The sequence below is a fragment of the Halyomorpha halys genome, unplaced genomic scaffold (assembly GCF_000696795.3).
Source record: "Halyomorpha halys isolate HHAL.00 unplaced genomic scaffold, Hhal_1.1 Scaffold2412.1, whole genome shotgun sequence".
NCBI classification, from domain to species: domain Eukaryota; kingdom Metazoa; phylum Arthropoda; class Insecta; order Hemiptera; family Pentatomidae; genus Halyomorpha; species Halyomorpha halys.
Window position 1 is genome coordinate 94867 of NW_027111574.1, and position 22248 is coordinate 117114.

Here is a 22248-nt window from a genome sequence, read left to right on the forward strand (position 1 = left end):
CACCAAAATCACAAAACTGATGCTAACTTTACTCAATTAAACATTTCGGACAATGAAATGCTCCGTTATTATTGTGATGGTAGTCAGACCATAATACAGTATCTTTGCAACTTTAAAGACAGGTTATACTTCTTCTTAAGTATATATTGGGTATAACAAAGTTTACTTCTCCCACTCAGAGCAGAATAGTTTGGTGCTAGGTAATTTGCCCTTTAGCATACAGAGAGTAAATAAGACTATCAAACCAAATAAAAAAAAAAAATAATCTACCAAAAATAAAATAATTAACAATTACAAAATAATAAATAACAGAACAAATTCTGAAATAATCAGATCATTCATCAGCGACCTTCAACCTAACATATGAGCAAAGTTTAATTATGAAAAAACAAAAAAAAAAATTAACTTTGAATAAAATTGAGTTACTAGCAAGAAAAAACCAACAAGAAAAAACTAAACAAAAAATGAATTAGGGACATCATATAGTGTGGAGTATTACTCTCACAATCACACTATCAATTTTGTCAAACTACCATAGGACATATTTTTAAGCCTTTGAAAATGCAGTTATTCTGTACAATTCCCATAAGTCTGCAATGTTCATAGCAATAATGCCTCTTGGTGGTGCTTATGCTAGTGTTCTTGGAAAATAAAAGAAATGTCCCAATGCTGTTACAATGCATTAAGAGCACTCCACACTCTGACATATGATCTGGTTTTAATAAGTTAAGCTTGCTCTAGACAAGATGAAATTGTTTGCTGTATTTCACATTTTTCTTCACTCTTTCCTTAATAAATAAATGTTTCACTAATGCAAGTTGTAACTTACTTTTCAACTTGACAATAGCAAAGACATGATAGACAACTATATCATTAAGCATTCGATTAGTGTTTCTGTTTATTAATTTTTACAAAAAACCCCAATACATTTTCCCTCACAGCAGGAGGATATAATTGGTATCACTCAATCAGTTCTGATAGCATTCCTAAATGTGAGTTTTACAGGGTACTTAGGGGAAAAAAATGTATTGTTTTTTTCTTTATCCCAAAATTATGATTTTCTGGCTAGTGGAATTTTCACCAGCAACCCATCAATTCTAGTTAAAAATAAGAACTACAATTATTTATAACTAAACATATCAATCAACTACTTTTTCAATTCCAATATTTGAAATATTTAAGGTTAGAAGGAATTCTATTACTGTAAAAGATCATCCACAATCTGCAACAGAAAATACTGCTCACCCCCTCTTCTAAGCAGCGACAAATAACAATTTTATTTTCTGATCATTCCATTGAATGGAGCCTGCTGCTATCCATACAAAGTTCCCATTTTTTTTTTAACTGGCTTTTGTTTAGGGATCAGTTGTCCCTTGTTCATTATCCATTCAATTGTCAAATTTTTATATAGAAGTACAATATTGAGAGGAGAACAGTAACGTAGGAATATAACAGACTCAGATTACCTTATAAAACCTCCACCATCCACAATCAAACCTTTCTCTGATGGGGATTAATGACCTAGTATAGCATACTAATCCTTGCCAATGAACACTGATACATTCACATCACCACCAGCTTTATGTTTGCCAGCAGTATTATGTGGACATAACTTAAGACCTTGAGCTCAACGCAAATTATATATGCTTTATAATACATAATTGGATCTGATTATATTATGTATTTGGTTATATTTTATGAATGATCCAACTCGGTGAGTTGAAATTCATGTTAGTTAACAAATCGTTCATATTCATGCAGCTCAATAACTTTCAGAAAATTAATTACTAAAAATAAAGAAATATTAGAAATGACATTATGGCACTAAGAAAGTTTTTCTAAAAAAAAAAAAAAATATCAATTTACTTCCAGGCTATTTTATAAACAGTAGTTTTTCATTTATTCACCAATAATAATTGCCTTCCTATATAAAAAGAGAAATGTCATCTACCTGACTAGGAAATAAAACTTTCATATCATATCACAAAGAAGAAATAGTTATATCAGTTGGTAGATAAAGAAAGAAGTGGAAAATTGAACTATTCTAATGAATTTCTTTAACCATGAATTTGATTAAAGAAATATAGCTCAATATTTCATTATAGATGCTTGAATCCTTAATTAAAGAAAAAGTAGAGTAATTCATCCTGAATATTAAAACAGTTGAAATTTATACAATGAATAAAGAAATTGGGAATTCAAACAAATTGGGGTTGAGTGTTGGGTTTTGAAAATTTTAAATTATCCAAAATTTGGTTTAAAATATGCAATCAAAATATTGGATCACCCTTTAGCACATTACTGTAGAATAAATGAAACATGATGGTACATCATCATCTCTTAATACAGGATGAATGTATACCTGAAATTATATAACCATCACATCAAATTCTCAGGGTTTTATACTATTTTACACTTTATTATAATAAAATATTAAATACAATGGGCCCTCATTATAACGCAGATTCAGATAAAGTACTGGTCTGAATCTGATTAATCTAAGTTAAAATATAAGTTATTTGTTTCTACATAATGAAAAGGTGATTTTAATTGTAAAAATTCATAATTTAAGCCTGGTCAGACTATTTCAATGAAGAGTAGAGCTAGCTGACCCTTCAATAAAAATTGTTTGAGCCTTTTTTTGAGATAATGGAAAAATGTGCAAAATCTAAGATATAAGGTGGTATCTGATAGTCAACTTCAGGGAAAAAGTGTCTGTAACAACCCAGATAAATATTAATCTTAAATATGCTATTTTAGAATGGTACAATCTTTTATTTTTGACCTAGACTAACCCCATACACACAGATCATTTTGCGAGATTTGGTTATTTAGACTCAACAGATCTTGTATTTCAGTTTAAAATTCAGATTAGAAATTTATATAATCACAATATTTTACTCTATATTTCATATATAGGTGAGTGAAAGTAAAAATGTACCTACTATCCAATTTAAAGCAAGTGGGCAGGAGTAGGGAGATCTAATGTTAGTTATACACAAAGAACACAACAACATTTTCATTAATTAAAACACTAAGACAGAATTCAACAAACCTATTTTATTTATGGCCTTCTAATCAGAATTCACAAATAATTTAAAAAATTTTTTTTTTAGTCAACCAGAAAAAGTTTGATAAGACTGATCTCAAAATTAGAAATAAATGAAAAATATCATTGAAAAAGGATAAACAAAACCTAATATTTATATGAAGATCTTTATAGGCAAACATATTATGAAATACATACCCAATACAAGATATCAAATCCAAACTTGCAGCAGTCTTTGAGTGAATAGACTGAGATCAACTCAAAAGAATTGAACGTATACAATTAGCAATAAACCTTTCTGATGATGACGTAACAAATGCTATAGTATCAATAAAACCAACAGATAATGGACATTAAACCCCTACCAGTAACAAGCATATTGCAAAAACTTTCTTATTGGTTCGAATTAGTGTCCATTGAGCCTCTTGAAATGAAAGTTACTTCTATTACATTGACAACCACATGAAGGCAAAACGAAAGGGTTTGAAACAACATAAAGTCCTTTGTTTTTATTTTATTTTAAATTTCATTTCTTATTAAACTTTTAATTTCAAATTATAGTAATTTACTATCTTCACTGGAGCATGGTAACTTCTATTTACAATGAATCACGTTATATCATGGGTCCACTGTATTTGAATATAGGCTACTATTCTAAAAAAATTTTTTTTTTGTTTTTTTATTAAAAAATATATTCTTTGGTTAATTGCACAAAAATTAATCGTTTACTTAAAAGTTTTAAACTAAGCGAGCTATAAATTAGGAATTATTTAGATAATTTTCATGGTTAATTTAATGTAACTCTAACATAACACCAAAGGATAATTGATAAGAAAATTAATTGAGTTGTTTTAATTTACTACCATGTCAATGAAACTAATCGTGTGGAGTCATCAAACAATAAGTTACAACAGAAAAGGACATTTTAAATTTTAAAGCTGATAAAAAAACAAATAACTGTGAATGGATTCTCTAAAAAAACTTTTTTTTTTTTTTTTTTAAAGGACAAATCTAAACTCATTCAAATACATATATCCCTGAAAAAAATAAAATTCCTTTAATGTTCATAACCAATGAAGATATATCAGGTAGCAAAAGCATCAGTAATCATATCACTGAGAAAACCCTATTTGATATTTATGGAGGAAAGAAATCATTGCATAATTTACCAATGTGAAAGAAAAATGAAATTACATCATGCTGTGAGCTTATATGAAGAAGTTCTCTCAGAATTAATAAGGTTTTCCTGTTTGTCGTTCTTCAAACATGGTATAGCCTCTATAGTGTGTCCCCCCTCTCAACTTTAAGTATTTTTTCCAACAATTTCATATTGTTATACATCAGTTCCATACTTACCCAAACCTCGGGCAGCAACATCTGTTGCTACGAGGATGTTAACTCTGCCAGTGCGAAAATCTGTAAAAACAAACATGGTAATAAAGGGAAAAATTCAACAAAATAAAATGTTACCACTAATCATTGTGGGAGCAAAAAAAAAAAATATATAAGTATGTGAAGCAAGATTGTCAATTCCTCATGTTTAAGAGACCTACAAATTTAGTACTTTTTATTCATTTACACTAACTCCATAAAAAAAACTGTCAAATTAATAAAAGTTTTAAGTACTTCTTATTTTAATTTATTGAGCTGTATTGATTATGATATAAGACTAATTATGAACAATTTGACTGCTATTTTTGAACAATTCCAATCAAATGCCTCATTCTAAAATTAGCTATAAAATTATTTTATTTGTAAAATAATATTCTTGAGTTGGCTCCTTTCTACCCTTAAATCCCAACATCTTAGCTGCTTATAGATCATCAACACTTATCCAACTATTACTATTAAAAATATAATAAAAACACACATTCTTTGGATCTTATACTCCCAATATTCTCTCCATTTAAGCCCTAAGACCATTATCGAGGAGACAACCTACAATTTGCATATTAAGAACATACAATTCAACTAACACATGGCACACTAATATTTCTTCTACCATATTTTATAATTGATTTGTCACATTCACTAAAATAGTTTATTACAATTCATGCTAATTGACCACGCCAACAATCTTTAAAACAAAAATATTTATCATAAAAATAAATGAACAATGTCAATTAAGAATTAAAAAAAAAAAAAAAAAACTTGTTCAGTGAAGCTTAAAATTAAATAAGAATAACAAAAGGTTTTAGACAATTAAAAGAAAACGAAAATAACAGGTAAAAAAGAGATGGAAAATAAAGTTTGATTTTACTCATATTCCCATCTCTTGCATGCCTGTATTTTTATGATTCTTTGTTATTTTCATTTTCTTTAATTGTCTAAAACCTTTTGTTATTCTTATCTAATTTTAAGCTTCACTTTACAATTTTTTTTTTTTTAATTCTTAATTGACATTGTTCATTTATTTTTACCCCATTTAAGAGTTTGTATCTTTTTTAGCCCCGATGAAGCCCTGCAACGTGAGACTAAGTGTTGGCTCACAGATAAGTAGCATTACTATTTGAGTTTTTATTTTCTCACCACACCCGGACTATCTTCCTTTTATTATTATATATGGTCAATCAGCGATCTTAAAAAATATTTATCAAATTGATATCATAACAGTTTCCTTTAAAATTTGTATAAAATAGCTATTTACTCATTACTTACAAATAGATATACTTTTAATGCACAAATATTACTTTTATAACACACACAGCGCAAGTAAAGAAGAATCACCTTACAGTCCTTAGTTTATTTTATCATTTATTTTTAATCAATTTAATAAATACTTATTTATTTTTTTTTTACTTTTAAATCAACATTAATTAAAACCCATCATTTTATATATATATATTTGAATAAATCCAAAAATTTATATTTTCTTTTCCATTCTCAAAATTAAACTTAGTTTATTTTGAAAAACATGTTACACTGATGCTGTTCATACTGGTTACTATAGTGCTATATTCTTTTTTATAATATATTGCTTTGTTTCACCTGTATACATTGCTTGACAATTAATGTATGGAATTTAATAAACCAATCCAGACTGACATTAACTTTATCTATCTATTGGGTCTTTTATTTTATTACTTGGTCAGAAACCCAATGAAACTTCTTCTACCGCATAATCTTTTAATGATTTTTTTTATCCTCCCTAATAAACCTTTTATATAATTACAACCATAATACTTTCCATGACCCCATTTTCTATTATCATTTTGCTCAATTGGTAAATAAAATTATAGAAGAAAAATGTGAGGAAATATAAACAACTTAGTATAATAAAGAATAAGAAAAATATTTTTGGCAAGAATAAAAATTTGCTGCAAAAATAGTATCTTTTAAGGATATATAAATTTTTGGTGAAGTATTTTGCCAAATGTTTGGCCTTCCGATGGGTGGAGCACTGTGTTATGTGCAAGTTGAATTATATGTTAATAATATGAAAATTTTAGGTTGTCTCCTTGATAATGGCCAAAGAGCTGAAACTTCAGAGAGGTAATAAAATATGTTTGGAGTATAGGATGAAAAGAATTTGTGTTTACATTATAGTTAACCAACCACTCTCAAACAATTAATGAAAATATATTACATAAGAAACTAAAAAAAATATAGTCATTTACCATTTAAAACCATATCACGGTCCTGTTGTGATTTGTCACCGTGGATTCCACTGGCCTTCCAGCTAAAAAAAAAATACTAATTAACAATGTGAAAATAGGCTCATAAATTTTTAGATAAATAAAAAAAAGTGTAATAAGTTTGAAAAAATAATAACAGAAGATTTGAGAAGGAATGCCAAAGAGAAAAAATCAAGATGTTGGGGAATAAAATCCCTCAATTCCAATAATTTATCTCCAATTCCAAGTATACATGCTCAATCACACAAAAATATTATAAAATAGTGTAACATCTATACAAGATGACACAATTTACAAAACTTTAAATTTAAACATAGTAACCTTTTAGTTTTAAAACTTATTTAATTCGCAGGTAAGTAGTACCTATTAAATGTTTAATTTAATACCATTTTAATTAATTTCATACAAATGGATGTATGTATTACTCAAATATTAAATATACAATTAATCTGTGAACTAAACCAAGCAAAAAATTTTAAATTAAATTAAGCATATCGAGATATTTTGAAAAGGCAAAGAATTAGATTAAATACTATAAAAAATCAAACCATCATTCTAATTACAGCTTATCTCGATCAGTTTTATATGATATTTATATAATTTTTTATAAAATAATTCAACTAGAATTATTTAGATACCTCTAGAATTAATCATTAATTTTTATTTTTTAAAATGGTATAGTTTTTTTTTTCCAGAGTTACAAAAATACAGATTAAGCAATGATATTCAAAATATTTAAATAAATAAAAACATTTCTAAACAGAAACATACCCCCTACGATTTATTGTCCTAACTATTTCATCTACACTTCTTTTTGTTTCAGTGAAAATGATAGTTTTTGATTCTGATTCTCTGCATATATCAGTCAAGAGATCACAAAGCCTGAAAAAAAAAAAATAATAATCATAAATAAATAAAAATAATAAACGGATCCTTACCTCAAGCGTGAGGCAGATCATGTGGGACACAAAGCAATATTTATTTATGTTACATTATAGTTTTTTGAACTGCTTTATCTTTTTATCTGTACACCATTTCTATTAAATAAATAAATAAGTAGAATAATAAATACATAATATATTGAATGGATAATAATTTTATCTTTTTTTTCTCTATAAAAAATGAACAAATAATGTTAGATCCTGACAGACCCACTTGTCGCCAGAAAACAGCAATAAAACTGATTTAGGAATTAATACAGCTAGCTGCTAGCACATATGACTATAAGCTACCATCAAGAGAGGAAGTGGTGGGAAGGGCTCTAGCATCTCCCTCCCTTTCAGCTAGAATTGTCCGAAACTATGTTTAGTGCTGTCCTTGTTTCCTATGATCGTTCTGGGCTCTGCCACCTTTAAGGATTTTTATTTTTGCTTCTTAAATTTTTTTTTAATAATCAAATTTATTTTTGGAAGTATGTACATTTATTTACTTATGTATTTTTATATTTCTAATACACTTCTAATAGCATTTTTTAAAAGGTTTTTGGATATTTAAAAAATATATTTTTTTTGGATTATTTCACGTTGTCTAAATGTTTTATACAAAATTTGACAACATATGACTTTCTAGAATCTTTATTCAGTAATTCAGTAAAAAAAAAAAACACGAAACATCCATGAAACAGCTGATAGCATACATAGACTTAGTGGCATATGCCGGTGACGACAATATTCACCATGGTTAAAATACCGGTATTCAAACTTTATTTGGATAAATATTACATTTCATACATAATAATATGCTTATTTAAATTAAAAGAAATAGAATAACTTAAAAATTGGGTTTTTAGGTGGTTTTACCAGGAAGCTTCCACAGTCAAGGTGTTGACAGAAATAATATGAATGACTTCGCCAATTGCACGAGTTCTCATACTTAAACCACTCAACAACGTCATATAATTTTTGTGTCATGGAAACAAATCAGTTCTGTATACTTTACCATCTGTCAGTGATAAATTAAATTAGTTTATTGGCGTGCATGTGTTTTCTCTAATAAAAGTGGACTTCCGAAATGAAAAAAATACTTGTTTTTATAAAAAGGATTAACACAAAATCCAATGGGCAAAAGAATAATAAATATAATTTGTACGATAACCATGTAGCTTTTTCCCCTAAAATTCGAACAACAATAAATAAAAAATATCCCTAGTTAATATGAACATCAATCAATTACAATCGGATTGAAGTAGCATTATAATACTCACTTGTCAGGCTTTTCATATTCATCACAGATATCAACATATTGTTGGATATTGTGATTAGCCGACAACTCTAATGATCCAATATTTAGCTGGATATAATTGTGAAGAAATTCTTCAGCTAAATTACGAACTTCTTTCGGCCAAGTAGCAGACCACATCAATACTTGTCGATCAGGCTATCAAACAGAAATTCAAATTACTAGATTAGAAATTCAATCCAATAAAAATTAATTAAAACATAAAGTATTGATTAAATAAATATACTTACACGTATTTGTTCTATTATTTTCCTAATTTGAGGTTCAAAACCCATGTCCAACATTCTATCAGCTTCGTCTAATACTAAATATGTACATCTTTTTAAATTTGTTGTGTTTTTTTCAAGAAAATCTATAAGCCTTCCAGGAGTCGCAATGACAATTTCAACACCTCTTTCCAAGTCTCTAGCCTTAAAAAGGAAAATAAAAATTATGAACATGAATCAAAGAATTACTAATTTCGATGAAAGGAATATGGTCCGGGTGCGGTCAAGAAAAACTCAAATAGTAGAAATATACTAATTTAATGAGCCAACGTTTCGCCCCACGTTGCAGGGCTTCTTCAGGGCTAAAAAAGATACAAACACATAGTTACAAAAGGAAAACAAAAATATGAACATCAATCAATTACAATCGGATTGAAGTAGCATTATAATACTCACTTGTCAGGCTTTTCATATTCATCACAGATATCAACATATTGTTGGATATTGTGATTAGCCGACAACTCTAATGATCCAATATTTAGCTGGATATAATTGTGAAGAAATTCTTCAGCTAAATTACGAACTTCTTTCGGCCAAGTAGCAGACCACATCAATACTTGTTTTGTTTTCCTTTTGTAACTATGTGTTTGTATCTTTTTTAGCCCTGAAGAAGCCCTGCAACGTGGGGCGAAACGTTGGCTCATTAAATTAGTATATTTCTACTATTTGAGTTTTTCTTGACCGCACCCGGACCATATTCCTTTCATCTTCACACACGGTCAATCAATAATCTTCCAATTACTAATTTCCTACCTACATAAACAAATTAAACTATAAAATTTGATAAATTATACCCAAAGAAAAAAAAGATGTATAATTTATTCTTATGGCCATTTGTATTTGTTTTTTTCCCCTTTCAGCCTTTTTGAAAGGCGCAGTTAAATGTTTTAATTGTAAGCCTCAATTAATTATAAAAGGGGATAATTGCACAAGTACAGTAGGTACCAGTCATCCTGGGAAATAGTAAGTGATTTGACAACTATTTTGTATAGCCAATGTCACTGCTGCCAAGAGCAGGTAGAAGTGGTAAATGTACGTCAACATCTATATGTTAAGACAGTCTGGTGGAACCGGGCAGCGTAGTAGTCAGGCAACAAAAATCCACTAAAGGCCATTAAAGTTCAAAGCACCCTCAACAACAAAGGCTATATTTTCCCAGAGTAAAGTTCCAAGCTACTTCCTCCAAAGAACATTAAATCAAATCACAAAACTGAAAGGAGATTCAAAATGGTAGAGGGATAATTAATATGTTTTAGATGCAGAAAAAGAGAAATGAAACTAAGGAAATGAGGAGGAATCGATAACAGTCATAGGTAGGGTAGGTTTCCAGGAATAGCTTGACTTCATAGGTAGGAAGTTCAAGATTACAGATCAGAAGTAGAGAACCAGCTGAACTAAACTGATATTGAAGATAGGCAAAAAAATGACATCAGGCAGAGCAGTTGAAGACATTGCTGTGGCAATGTTTCTACGGTTGGAAGAATCAAAGACCACAACCAGACGTACGCTATCTAGCACCCCAAATAAGTCATAACTAATACTACACTGTAATTCTGAGCGGTAAAAAAGAACTTAATACAGTTAGTCAAATATCTCCATTATTCTCATATTCTCTAAATTAATTATAACCACTATAATTATACCAGTATTTTATAATTAAGTTCTCTCTTAAATTCAAATATGCTTCCTATAAATATTCGTAGTAAACCTTAAGTTTTTTTAGATCTGAAAATTAATTAGACAAATCAAATGGTGTATGCACTGTTCTATCTAGCATACCATAGCAGGGGGTCTGCTATTGATACATTAGTTATTGATTTAGATAAAAAAAAATAATACATTTTTCAGTTGGTCTATTCTCATAAGGAACTGATAGAAATATACAATATCTAATTAAGTATATTAAAGAAATTAATGTGGTTCCTTTCCTTGTGCCCTCACTTCCCTTAGAAAAAGGGTTGACCAGAAACGTAGCATGATTAATAAAATAAATGAAATTATAATAGCAAGACAAGAAAATTAAATTGTTACAAACCTGCCCTCCTTTAGGTGCACCACCAAAAATACATGTATTTCGAACTGAAGTATGCGATCCAAAGTCATTGGCAACTTGTTGAATTTGCTGTGCCAGCTCACGAGTAGGAGCTAAAATGAGAGCGATAGGACCATCCCTTGGTCTCAACCTTGGTTGATTGTTTATATGAACTATAGCTGGAAGAATGTACTAGAAAAAATTGTACAATAAAATTAATATTGAATAATAAATATTTAAGATAAGTTAAAATTTACTGAACTTACTGCTAAAGTTTTACCAGAACCAGTCTGAGCAATTCCAACCATATCCCTCCCACTTAATGCTATAGGCCAACCTTGGGCCTGAATTGGTGTAGGTTCATCATATCCTTGCTTCCTTGAAAAAAAAAAAAAAAAAAAAATGAGCTTAATAAACCTGAATGAGTAAATACAACAAAGACAGGTAAAGATAAAATAAAAAACATACATGTAAAGATTTGGGTATTTAAAAGTGATTCAGTGTACCAATGTTTAATTAATTAAATGTATAGTTAATGAGAAACTTAAGAGGCATAGCCACAGCAAATATGAACTAGTTGTCCTACTGGGAGCATTTGTTATGGCCTAGTTTCCATTAACAACAATATTTTGCTAATCATATGTGTACAGCTAAGCACACCATTAAATTAGAATAGGTGAAATACTTCTTTGAATAGTATAAGTTTGAACTAGTTGCAACAAAAGTTCTTTCCTACAGCTGAGGAGTATAATTTGAACTATCCTTAACTTCTATCTTTCACTGTAATTAATACTTTACCAAGAAGCAACCTTAATTATTAGTTTCCAATACCTGAATCTCATCCCCCTATAAAACAAGCATAAGGAAATTCCTTAACAGAAGAATGAAGTTCCAATATCAATCCCATGCTGTTAATATTAATATTCTCTCACAGATCTTTTTAATTTCCCAATACTCTTGAGCGATTTGAGACGTTAATCCTTTTGAGGGAACTGGAAACTGAAAATTTCCTTTCCAAATGGGTGATTGTTCTTTTATGAAATTTTTTTCCCAATGGATTGGGTTTAATAAGACCATAAGGAAAGCTGCTTAATATCAATTCAGCCATTAATAAACTTGATGAGATTAGTATTTAATCGCAATGATTATCATGAGATTACAAATTATAAATTTATGTTCAAACCATCATTCCTACCAAAGCTGAGATGAAAACATTCATACCAGATAACCAATAAATAAATATTAAATAAAATTGATAACTATTTATTTATTGAGATAAGTACATAATTAATGAGTGAACAGAATCTTCAATTATTAATTTCACACACTACTATATAGAATATATAACATGGGAAAATATTGGCAACTGTACAAAATTTCAAGTTCTAAGTTTCAATGGAAATACACGTTTTAGGTCCACTGAGTCCAAATAACTAAGTCTTACAAAATGATCTGTGAATTAACAGCCTAACTCAAAAATGAAAAATTGAAATTCCGCTATTGAAAATGGGTATATACTCTAGACATTTCCTAGGTATATACCCATTTGCCTGGGATGTGACTACAACTCTTTTTATAAAATCATCCAACAAGAAGAGCCACTTAATGGTTTTGTCACACTTTTTCGAAGAACAGCTCTTTCTAATGATTTAGATTAAACTCAATATATCAACGTACAATTAAATGGTCTTTAATATCAGCTAGGTCTTATCCTCATTTCAATAGTCTGACGGAGCATAAAAGACGAATTTCAATAAGTCTTTCTCTAAAGTATCTTTAATTTTGTTCATTTGAAAAAAAAAAAAATAACAAACAGTTATCATTGTTAGCAAAAATAAATTATGGACATATATATGAAACATAAAGAATTCTATAGACAACTAAAGGAGATAAAAAGAAAAATAAGAACATCAGTTTCTCTTAGAGGGAACAACTAAAATAAATTTTGTTCTTGGCAAGAATACAACATACAACAGCTTAACAAAACATTAATAAGCCATATAAAAATAGGGAAAGATAGGGCGGTCTTTACTTCTCCTGTTCGAGTTGGAAGTTTCTTTTTTCTCTTTTACATATCCATAAAATTCTTTATTATTTTCTATTTACCCATTGTTTATTATTGCTAACAATGAGCATTGGTTATTTTTTCAAATAAACAAAATCAAAGGGACTTATAAGAAATTTTTTAAAAATAAATTTGTCATTATTGCCCTCATACTATTTGAATGAGGATTAAAACTGGCTGATATTAAAGAACATTTAATTTTGTTTCCAAGAAAATTGTGAAAAAGTCTATTTTATAAAGTGGCACTTCTGGTCAGTAGTTATTTGTTGAAATAAATTGTTGTCACATCCCAGGCATATACCTACCATGAAGATGTAATTTGTTTTGTATGACTTTTCATTCTTGAACTAGGATTTTCATATACAAAGATAAACAAAAACACAAAAAAATGAGCAAGCAAAAACACACATGAAATAACAGTAGCACACATGCGAAAACAAATGCACACATGAAAATGCTCGTACACAGACCATTTTGTGATAATAGGTTATTTGATCGCAGGGGACCTCAGAACACGTATTTCTGTCAAAAACTTGAAATTTTTCAAATCGCAATACTTTCCCTTGCTTTATATTCCAAATAAATGTAAGTGAAAGTAAAATCGACCCTTAGTTCAGTTCAAAAACTGGGCATAAAAATAAAACGATTAACATGAATGACATCTTATACTATGATCAGGAACTGAATCACATGAGGCAATAAAAAGCTTGGCATTAATAAAAATTAAAAATAGATAGAAGAGACCCAGATCTGATTTGAAACTGAGGAAAATAGTATCTTCAAATACTTAATAAAATGGTTAAATCATAAAAAAAAAAATATTAAATTACATATAATATATACTAAAAGAAGACATTTAAAAGTAGTTTACTCACTTCACTTCATTCATAACATAGTCTGGAAAATTAACATCCTCAAATTGCATAATTGGTGGTGGGATTCTGTCTCCCTTAATGGTAATTGATTTGCTTTCCCTGAATTTTTCAATATCATCTTCTGTCCTGAAATGGCAAAGAAAATAATCAGTAACCCAATTGAATAAAGTTATATCATACTTGACTCATTTAAGATAGGGATAAAACAGCAGTGACTTGTTCTTAATCTAGTTTAAGAAACAAAACCCCATGAAAACCATACTGACTGGACAATAAATATATTTTACAAATTAAAAAATTAAAGTGTTACATATATATATTTTTTTTTTATAATTATAGAGAAAAGCAAAAGTTTCATGTACCCAACAAATATTTAAAAATGAGTTTGAAAAACATATTTCAAGTTTGAAATAACAAAGACACAATTATCGAAATAAAAATTAATATATTGTTTCAAGACTTGATAATTAATTTTAGTAGTGTATTTTATACTTCACATAGCACAAATATACATTTTTAAAGACATTATATGTCTGGGTAATTAAATTAACAAGTTTCCGACAAAAATTCAATAAGGAAAATAGTTTATAGGTTATCTAGTTAGTTCCATTTTTATAAATCCTTATCATCTACCACCCACTTTGCTGATATTCGCATTTTCTTTTACTTTGCCTATCTTAATTTTGTTTCTTTTAATAATGGAAACAGTTCAAATAGAAACTAATAAATAATATAGTCTATCATCCAACATTTTTGCATCACTAAAACATGCACGCGTGTAAATACCAACATTTGTTGATTTCTTTGTTAACTAAACATTAGTAAGTATTTAAAATTTATGGCTAGGGGCAAAGGTGTGGATCCAGCTGAAATATTTTAAGATTAAAAAAAAAAAAAGTATTCATTACTTGACTAAACAATTCCAGTTAAGCCCCTACATACATTTTTCAATTTTTATAACAGAAAAGAAGTAATGTACAACAAATAAATTCCAATATATCGAATACTTATTGTAATTCAAATTTAAAACACTTGTATTTTTTAAAGGGACTAAAATATAATGATATATTGAACAACACATCATGAGAAGGTAGGTGTAATTAATATTATGTTTTTCCTGATATGGCTGTCCAATAACGATAAATCCTAACAAGCTGTCATAACACGAATTCCAACCTAGCTGAAAAATTAATAAAAGCTATATGTTATTCAATCAAAACTTTATGTTAAGTGAAAATGCTAGAGTTATGGAAGCTTAACGTTTTCAAGATAAAACCCATTTTCAAAAATCAAATTACAGCGATAAATGCTTTGAGTGATTTTAAGATGGTGTTTTCGTTTGAGTGTTTGCCAACCAAACTGTTTCTCAAAGAAAAATTTTAAGGTAGGGGAATTAGGAGATTAAAAAAAAAAAAGTAGTGTAGACAAATTTTAATGTAAAAGGAACTTAACAGATTTTTTTTAGAGTCACTAAGGATTGATTATGATTTCAAAATAAAATTCAATAATGAATAAATTTCAACATTCCTACTACAGATATATTGATAAGCTGAAGTTGAGTTACCATCCCAAGGATTACCCAATTGTATAAAACTAATAGGCAAGATTTAAGTAATGAAAAAAAAAATACTTTGCTATGAACAAGGAAAACGTTGATAATCAGAAGTTTAATTTGGCTATTTACAATGTAGGTACAGAAATAAAAAATACTTGAGTGATAAACATGAGAGGGTCGGCTAGTGATACATAGAACATACATGTACTCATAACTACAACATAGAGAAAGAGAGAGATCCATAATAAATATTTCCAAAAAAACATGAGGGTTTCTTTTTTTATATGTTCAATAATTTGAACAATTTGATTTGAAGAAAATATACCTATTTAAGACGTTGGGATGAGGAACATAAAAATCTTTTTTGAATGGTTCTAAATTAACCATATTCCAACTAGGTTTTCTTAGGCGTCCACCAGGTTGTTTGCCTTTTAAACTTCCAAAACCATCTCTACGATCGAATCCACCACGTCCAAAATCCCTGCCTCCACGACCTCCACCACTTCCAGCACCTCTTCCACCCCGGCCTCCTCTAGCACCTCCTCTTCTACCATCTCGTCCGCCCATTTCTGACTAAAATAATCTAGAAACAATTATTTTCACATTAACATAATTCATAATACCGCAATCAATTCACAGTAGCATATGGGTTTATTGATCAACACTAAAACCTCCGAACTAACAATTACATCAAAGCTCGAAAACTTACGAAAACAAAGTGATTACCTTAATACTGTAAGGTTTAGAAGAAAAAATATCCTTATATCCGTTCAGTCCGGCGAATTTCTTAGGTTCTAAGTAATGCTCAGACTTAACACGAAAAACAACTCCAGTTAACAAGAGAAAATGGCGTTAAAAAAGAGATCAAAATTATTAACAGTCTCTACAGATGGCAGCACTAGTTACCCTGATAAATTTCAGTTTTAATTCCTATTTCAAAAAATTATATTAACAGAATTTTTAAATTTATTGATATTATATGGTTTTGTATCACAATTATAAAATTTAAAAAAATAATGGAAGCTTATTGTTTATTTCTATTTCTATTTAGTTGTCATAACCAGTTTCAATAATGAAGCCGATATAAACGAGGAGCGTCTCCATTTTCTCACTCTGTGAGTAAAGGGCTCCTCGAGTTGAAGATATCATTTTCGACTCGAAATCTTCCCCATATTGTACGAAAAGGTAAGAAAATCGTGGAAGTTTGATTATAATCGGCCCAAGTGCAGATTCGTGAGTTTTAATACTGTGTTAAGTGAGGGTTAGGGAAGTCATAATGTTTCATTGTCTAGTTTTTACAGGTATGAAGACTCCGGTATTCCATTGTTATTGTGTAGTGATTAAAAGTATTTTAAAAAACCAATAGTAAAAGTTTTGTTTAGTAAACTCGCGAGTTCTCATTATGCCGAGTCGTGGCAGTTTGAAAAAAGTTAAGTGTAAATTCCGAATGTGGAATGTGGTGTTAATCTGTTTTCAACTTTTACTGCGAATGTAAGGTAAGAAACCGTTGAAAACATACGAAACACATTTATGTGACAACAACCGTACCCCCAAAATAATTTCATTTCATTTACTTATTATTTGGTGATATTGGGGAGTATTAAATGTTTTGTTTATATTCATTCAAAACTTTTGTTTCAATACCTTAACTTTTAAATCTTTCACATCTTAATCAATTTATCTTGTGCTTTTATTTAGAAAATTTTCTTTTGTTTGTTTGTTTGTTTGATTATTTTATTGGAATTGTACTGTTTTCAGATAACAAACCGAGACCAAATGGACTCGGACAGTTCACAAGATGGCGATGATCGCCATAATGGTTGTAGAAGAAGGGATTGGGAGAATCGTCAAAATAGTGATGTTTCTGATGATGAAAATTTCTCTCGTGGAGCAAAATCTATTGACTCGCCTCCCGAATCCCCACCCAGGGGGGGAGGAAATTTAGATTCACCTCCTGCATCCCCAGCCCAAGGAGTGGAATCGCCACATTCTGTGTATTCTGGTAGCAGGAGTGGAGGAAGTAGTGCTGAGGGCACACCTGACTATCCCCAAAGCCCAGATTCACCACCTCCTAAATCTCCTGCTACTCCAGAGAGAGCAGATAGTAGAAGTAGACTTACTGAAAGAGATGACAGCAATAGTCCTGGTAGAGGTAACAGTAGAATTGGTGATAGAGAAGAAAGTGTTAGCCCTGTCCCAGGTAGTGGCCATTCTGGAGTAAGGAATGATAGTCCAAGTCCTAGCAGAGGTAATAGTCAGGGATCATACAGAGATAGAAGTGAAAGTCCTGATGAAGGCGATGATAGAGCAAGAGGTAGGGATGTAAGTATGAGCCCAGAAAGGGATAATAGGCACTCGACTGAAAGAGATGATAGTCAGAGCCCTGAAAGGAGAAGTAGGCATTCAAGTGGCAGAGATAGAAGTGTCAGTCCTGGTACTAGAGAATATAGCAGAAATCCAGGAAGTAAAACAGGAGAGTCTGTTGACAGATATGGTAAGCGAAGTTTTAGCCAAAGTCCTAATGGTACTTATTCATCTCTCAGAAATACTAGGTTTGCCAGTCCTGAGAATAGTGATAGCCCTAGGAGAGTTTATCATGAAAAAGATAGTCATCGAAGTAGTGCTATGAATCGTAATCGTAGTCAAAGCCCCGATATTAAATATAGTTCTAGTCCTACCAGGCAGGATACTCGTGATAAAAAAAGTAAAGGTAATAAATCAAAAAGTCCTGATGGTCATACTACCTCATACAGAAATGAAAATTCACAGGATTGGCCAGCAAGCCCTCCAACACTTGATTCAACTAGCAATAAAGGAAGTCCTAATAGAAATAAAATAGCGAGTCCTTGTAGTATTGGTAGTTCAAGTCCAGTAGCAAAGAAAAGTAAGTACGATACAAGAGATAATAGTCCAGATAGCCATGCTCAGAGTATAAGTAGTCGTGACAGTAGTCCTGGCGATGTAGAGAGGAATTTTCATAACATTAGAAATCATGTTAGAAATAAGAGCTCAATTGAGAGAAGCAATTTGTCTTCTCCAGATAGGAGTCTGAAAAAAGGTCGTCTTCACAAAGATAATGCTAGAAGTAAACACAATCGTGAGAAACATAAAAATCCAAATTATAAACGTGTTAGTCCAAAAAGACATTCTGACTCGGATGGTAGAAGTAATATCTCTTCTGACTCATCTATTGGTTCACCATCACCTAAATCTAGGAGTCCCGAGCCCAAACGTAGTAATAAGACTGATAAAGTAGAGATAAAAAGTCATGGGGAAGATCTTTCTGATGTGTCAGATATTGAGAGTATTGGTTCTGATGAGGAACAGAAGGCAAAGGAAGTAAAAAAGGTAAGAATTAATAATTATCATCAATCTAAATTAGTGTAATATCATTTATTTTTGTATACTTCTATAGTTTCAGAATTTACTTAATTTAATATCTATGATTATTTCCTATAGGCTTCTTGAAAAGTTAAATTGTGTATAAATCAATCCTTGAGAAAAATAAAATTATGTTTATGGTGATTAATCTATATATAAACTACAATACAAGAGTAAGAAAAAAAAAACTTTATCCTGAAACAATGTCCCTTAGAACTACACTTTGAACACTAAAAAACAAAATGGTACAGATAGATTCTAAATTTTTACAAATAGAATGGAAAGTGATAAAAATGATCATTAAGATTTGGGATAAAAAATTAGCTTTGGCTCTGAAAAGGAAGCAGTAACCTGTAACAATCTTCTTAGTTTCAGTTTCGTTTAACCATCGTCAGTTATTTTTAGTTTATTAATAGTGCTTAAAAAATAAAAAAAAGTTATTGCTAGTTTGTCAATATTGAAAATTTTAATTATATAATAACCCAAACAGTGTCAAAATTTTGATTTTTGAGAAAATAATCTGTTTTTGTCTTGACCTTCCTTTTATCTTTGCTTTCCTTACCATCTAGGTAAGGATAGTATTGTATGGGTAAAATATCCTGGTCTTCTACTTGAAGCCCCTTCTTAATTTTTCAAAAATAACATAAATCCTCTATAATAAAAAAAAATTATGAAGAAAAGAAAACTTCATTTGCGCCTAAGTCAAAAAACATATATTTTATGGTAAACTATGTATATCTTTGGTTATAAAGATAAGTAAAACATATATTTTTAGTTAGTTACCCGAATAAAAGATGGAAATTGAATGAGTTATGGCTTAGGACCTTAGTACTAATGTTTTTACCTTCCTTACCACCCAGGTTAGGAGAGTGTTGTATTAAAGTCAAATTTTCAATGTTTTGCTTTAAAGGTTCTATCTGTATCTGAACGGCATGATTAAAATGGCATTGTCAAGTGGGAAATCTAAAGGGATTTAAACTCTCTATAAAACATAAAAATTGTAACAAAGATATTTAGTAAATTGAAATTTGTACCCAAGTAATTTAATAATTTATTTATTTGTTTATGGGGCAACCCCTGTACAAATAGAGTTGGTCTGTAAAGTATATAATTTAACAATCATTGCAGTAGTTTTACAAAAATGGTGAATTAAAAATTTATTTAAGCTAATAATTTATAAATTAAATAATAATCCTTGTATTATTATATAAGCTAATAAAAAACAGTATACCTTAACTGGGGTTTTATGCATTATTCAGAGTGAAAAAAAAAATAACATTACCTAATTTGTACCCATGTTTTATAAGTACGAGGGTGGTTTGAAAAGTTCTCGGAATCATCACTAGATGTCAGTGCTAGAGCAACATGGTTCCGTGCATTAATCACACATACTTTTTGAGTGAACACGTGGCATGAGTGGTAGTGACAACTCTTTGTTGTTGTTTTATGCGTATTGATTGACAATGGAAAAAACTGAGATATGAGCAGTGATTAAGTACTTTGTAAAGAAAGGTATGAAAGCAAAGGAAATTCATGCAGACTTCCAGAGCACACTGGGGTACTCTGCTTCTATTTATTTTATATTCAACTGTTACCAAGTGGACCAGCAAGCTTAAATTTGGTCGGGAGAGCTTAGATGATGTGGAACTAGTGGATAGCCAAAAAGTCTGGCCCGTTTTCAGTACAACCAACAAGATTTTTTTGTGCCGGTTTGTGACTACAGATAAAACTTGGATCCAGTACTACAGACAAACTGACAGCCAAATTGGAGTGTTATTTTGCAGGCCTGAAGGAATCACATTTTTGAGACGGGATCAAGGCTTTGACCTGATATTTTATTTTATTGACATTGAAAGTTTATGATAAAACTACTTAACAATATTTAAAATGAAAACTTCAATAAATATGTTGTATGACTTTTTTTTTTTTTTTTAAACTACAACTGAAAGAAGAGCACATTTTTCTTGCTGCACCAGTTGTGAAACTGGGTTTTGTTTGTGATTTATTTTGTTATATTAAAATAAAGCTTTCCCTGATGTGAATAATTGAATTGCCACATTAGAGATGAAGATGTGATTAGAAACATAGAAAGTTAATTTAATAAATCTGATATCTTTAAATATAAATAATCTTATATCTATAAGGATATAGTGAAGATCATGTTTCGTGTTATATTATTCTTTATTAGGAATTTTACTTTTTAAAATACCATTATAAAGAAAAATATAATATGTAGGATCTTCATTAAACCGTATTATTTTACTAGAGTATAAAAACATACTTAAATATATTTATTGATTGGAGAAGATGGTTGGGGGGGGGAGTCAGCAAAAAAAAAAAAAATCATAAACAAAAAATTATTTACTTATCCCGACATTTTGACCTGAGTTTCAGGTCTTCATAAATAATTTTTGTTTATTTATGTTTTTTTTTCTGATGACAACTTTCATATTATAATGATTCTTTTCCAATCGACTTATATTTTTTTACATCCCAATATGCTTTTGAAAATACATACTATATGTCTGATTAGATTGAAAAAGAGAAAGAGGAAAAAGAAAAAAAAAATGGGATAAATCTCGAAGAAGCTGAACAACTTGACTTTGAAGCAGAAGAAAGTGATTCCCCGTCAAAGAAGAAAGATAAAGATGCAGAAACGGAAGAAGGTGAAGTTAAAGAGTTGGAAGAAGGAGAACTGTCTGATGAAGGAGAGGTTAGGCCTGAGGAGACTGAGCCCAGACCTGTTTGCCGTTTCTTTTCTCGAGGGCAGTGCACTTGGGGTTCCAGCTGCAGGTATATATCAAGTACATCTACAGTTCCCTTTGTTTACTACTTTAATTTAGTAACCTGTGAAACCAAATAATAAATGTGTACATATGTGTGTTTATGAGTAAAGGTATATTTCATGTTTTGTCTGTGTTGTAATCTGCAGTTGCGCTAAAGCTTCTTGAGCATGTGCATGATACATCTAATAGCTTTTAATTTTTATCTACTTCTAAAATTTTGCCTTTATAATTTTATATTGCTTTGCTTAATCCTTGCAGTGGGAAGAACTTTTTTCTGTTAATGTTTAACTTTCTTAAAAGTGGCATCATTTTATTATTAATTATTTTTTCAGGCTCTGGTATCTGATACAAGTTATGTATGTATAT

The 22248-nt window shown here is 29.9% G+C and overlaps 2 protein-coding genes across 9 annotated transcripts in view; one reads left to right on the forward strand and one right to left on the reverse strand.

Moving 5' to 3' along the window:
* LOC106691487 (uncharacterized) overlaps positions 1-16579 on the reverse strand; it is a 30628-nt gene extending 14049 nt beyond the window's left edge. For all 3 annotated transcript variants that reach the window (XM_014437275.3, XM_024361888.2, XM_014437274.3), the window contains exons 1-10: positions 16442-16579; positions 16041-16298; positions 14161-14286; positions 11487-11598; positions 11224-11412; positions 9153-9332; positions 8888-9060; positions 7456-7566; positions 6667-6728; positions 4406-4465 (exon numbers count right to left, since the gene is read on the reverse strand). In XM_014437275.3, the coding sequence (XP_014292761.1) occupies positions 4406-4465; positions 6667-6728; positions 7456-7566; positions 8888-9060; positions 9153-9332; positions 11224-11412; positions 11487-11598; positions 14161-14286; positions 16041-16282 (1255 nt within the window). In that variant the 5' untranslated portion in view covers positions 16283-16298; positions 16442-16579. The remainder of the gene's footprint in view (positions 1-4405; positions 4466-6666; positions 6729-7455; positions 7567-8887; positions 9061-9152; positions 9333-11223; positions 11413-11486; positions 11599-14160; positions 14287-16040; positions 16299-16441) is intronic.
* A 158-nt stretch (positions 16580-16737) lies between these two features.
* The window catches only part of LOC106691488 (zinc finger CCCH domain-containing protein 18), a 27207-nt gene continuing 21696 nt past the window's right edge, over positions 16738-22248 (forward strand). For 2 of the 6 annotated variants that reach the window (XM_014437280.3, XM_014437281.3), the window contains exons 1-3: positions 16747-17211; positions 17474-19063; positions 21630-21889. In XM_014437280.3, coding sequence (XP_014292766.1) covers positions 17492-19063; positions 21630-21889 — 1832 coding nt within the window. In that variant the 5' untranslated portion in view covers positions 16747-17211; positions 17474-17491. Of the gene's footprint in view, positions 17212-17473; positions 19064-21629; positions 21890-22248 lie in introns of all 6 variants that reach the window. The other 4 variants (XM_014437277.3, XM_067049644.1, XM_014437279.3 and 1 more) reach the window with 4 other exon arrangements.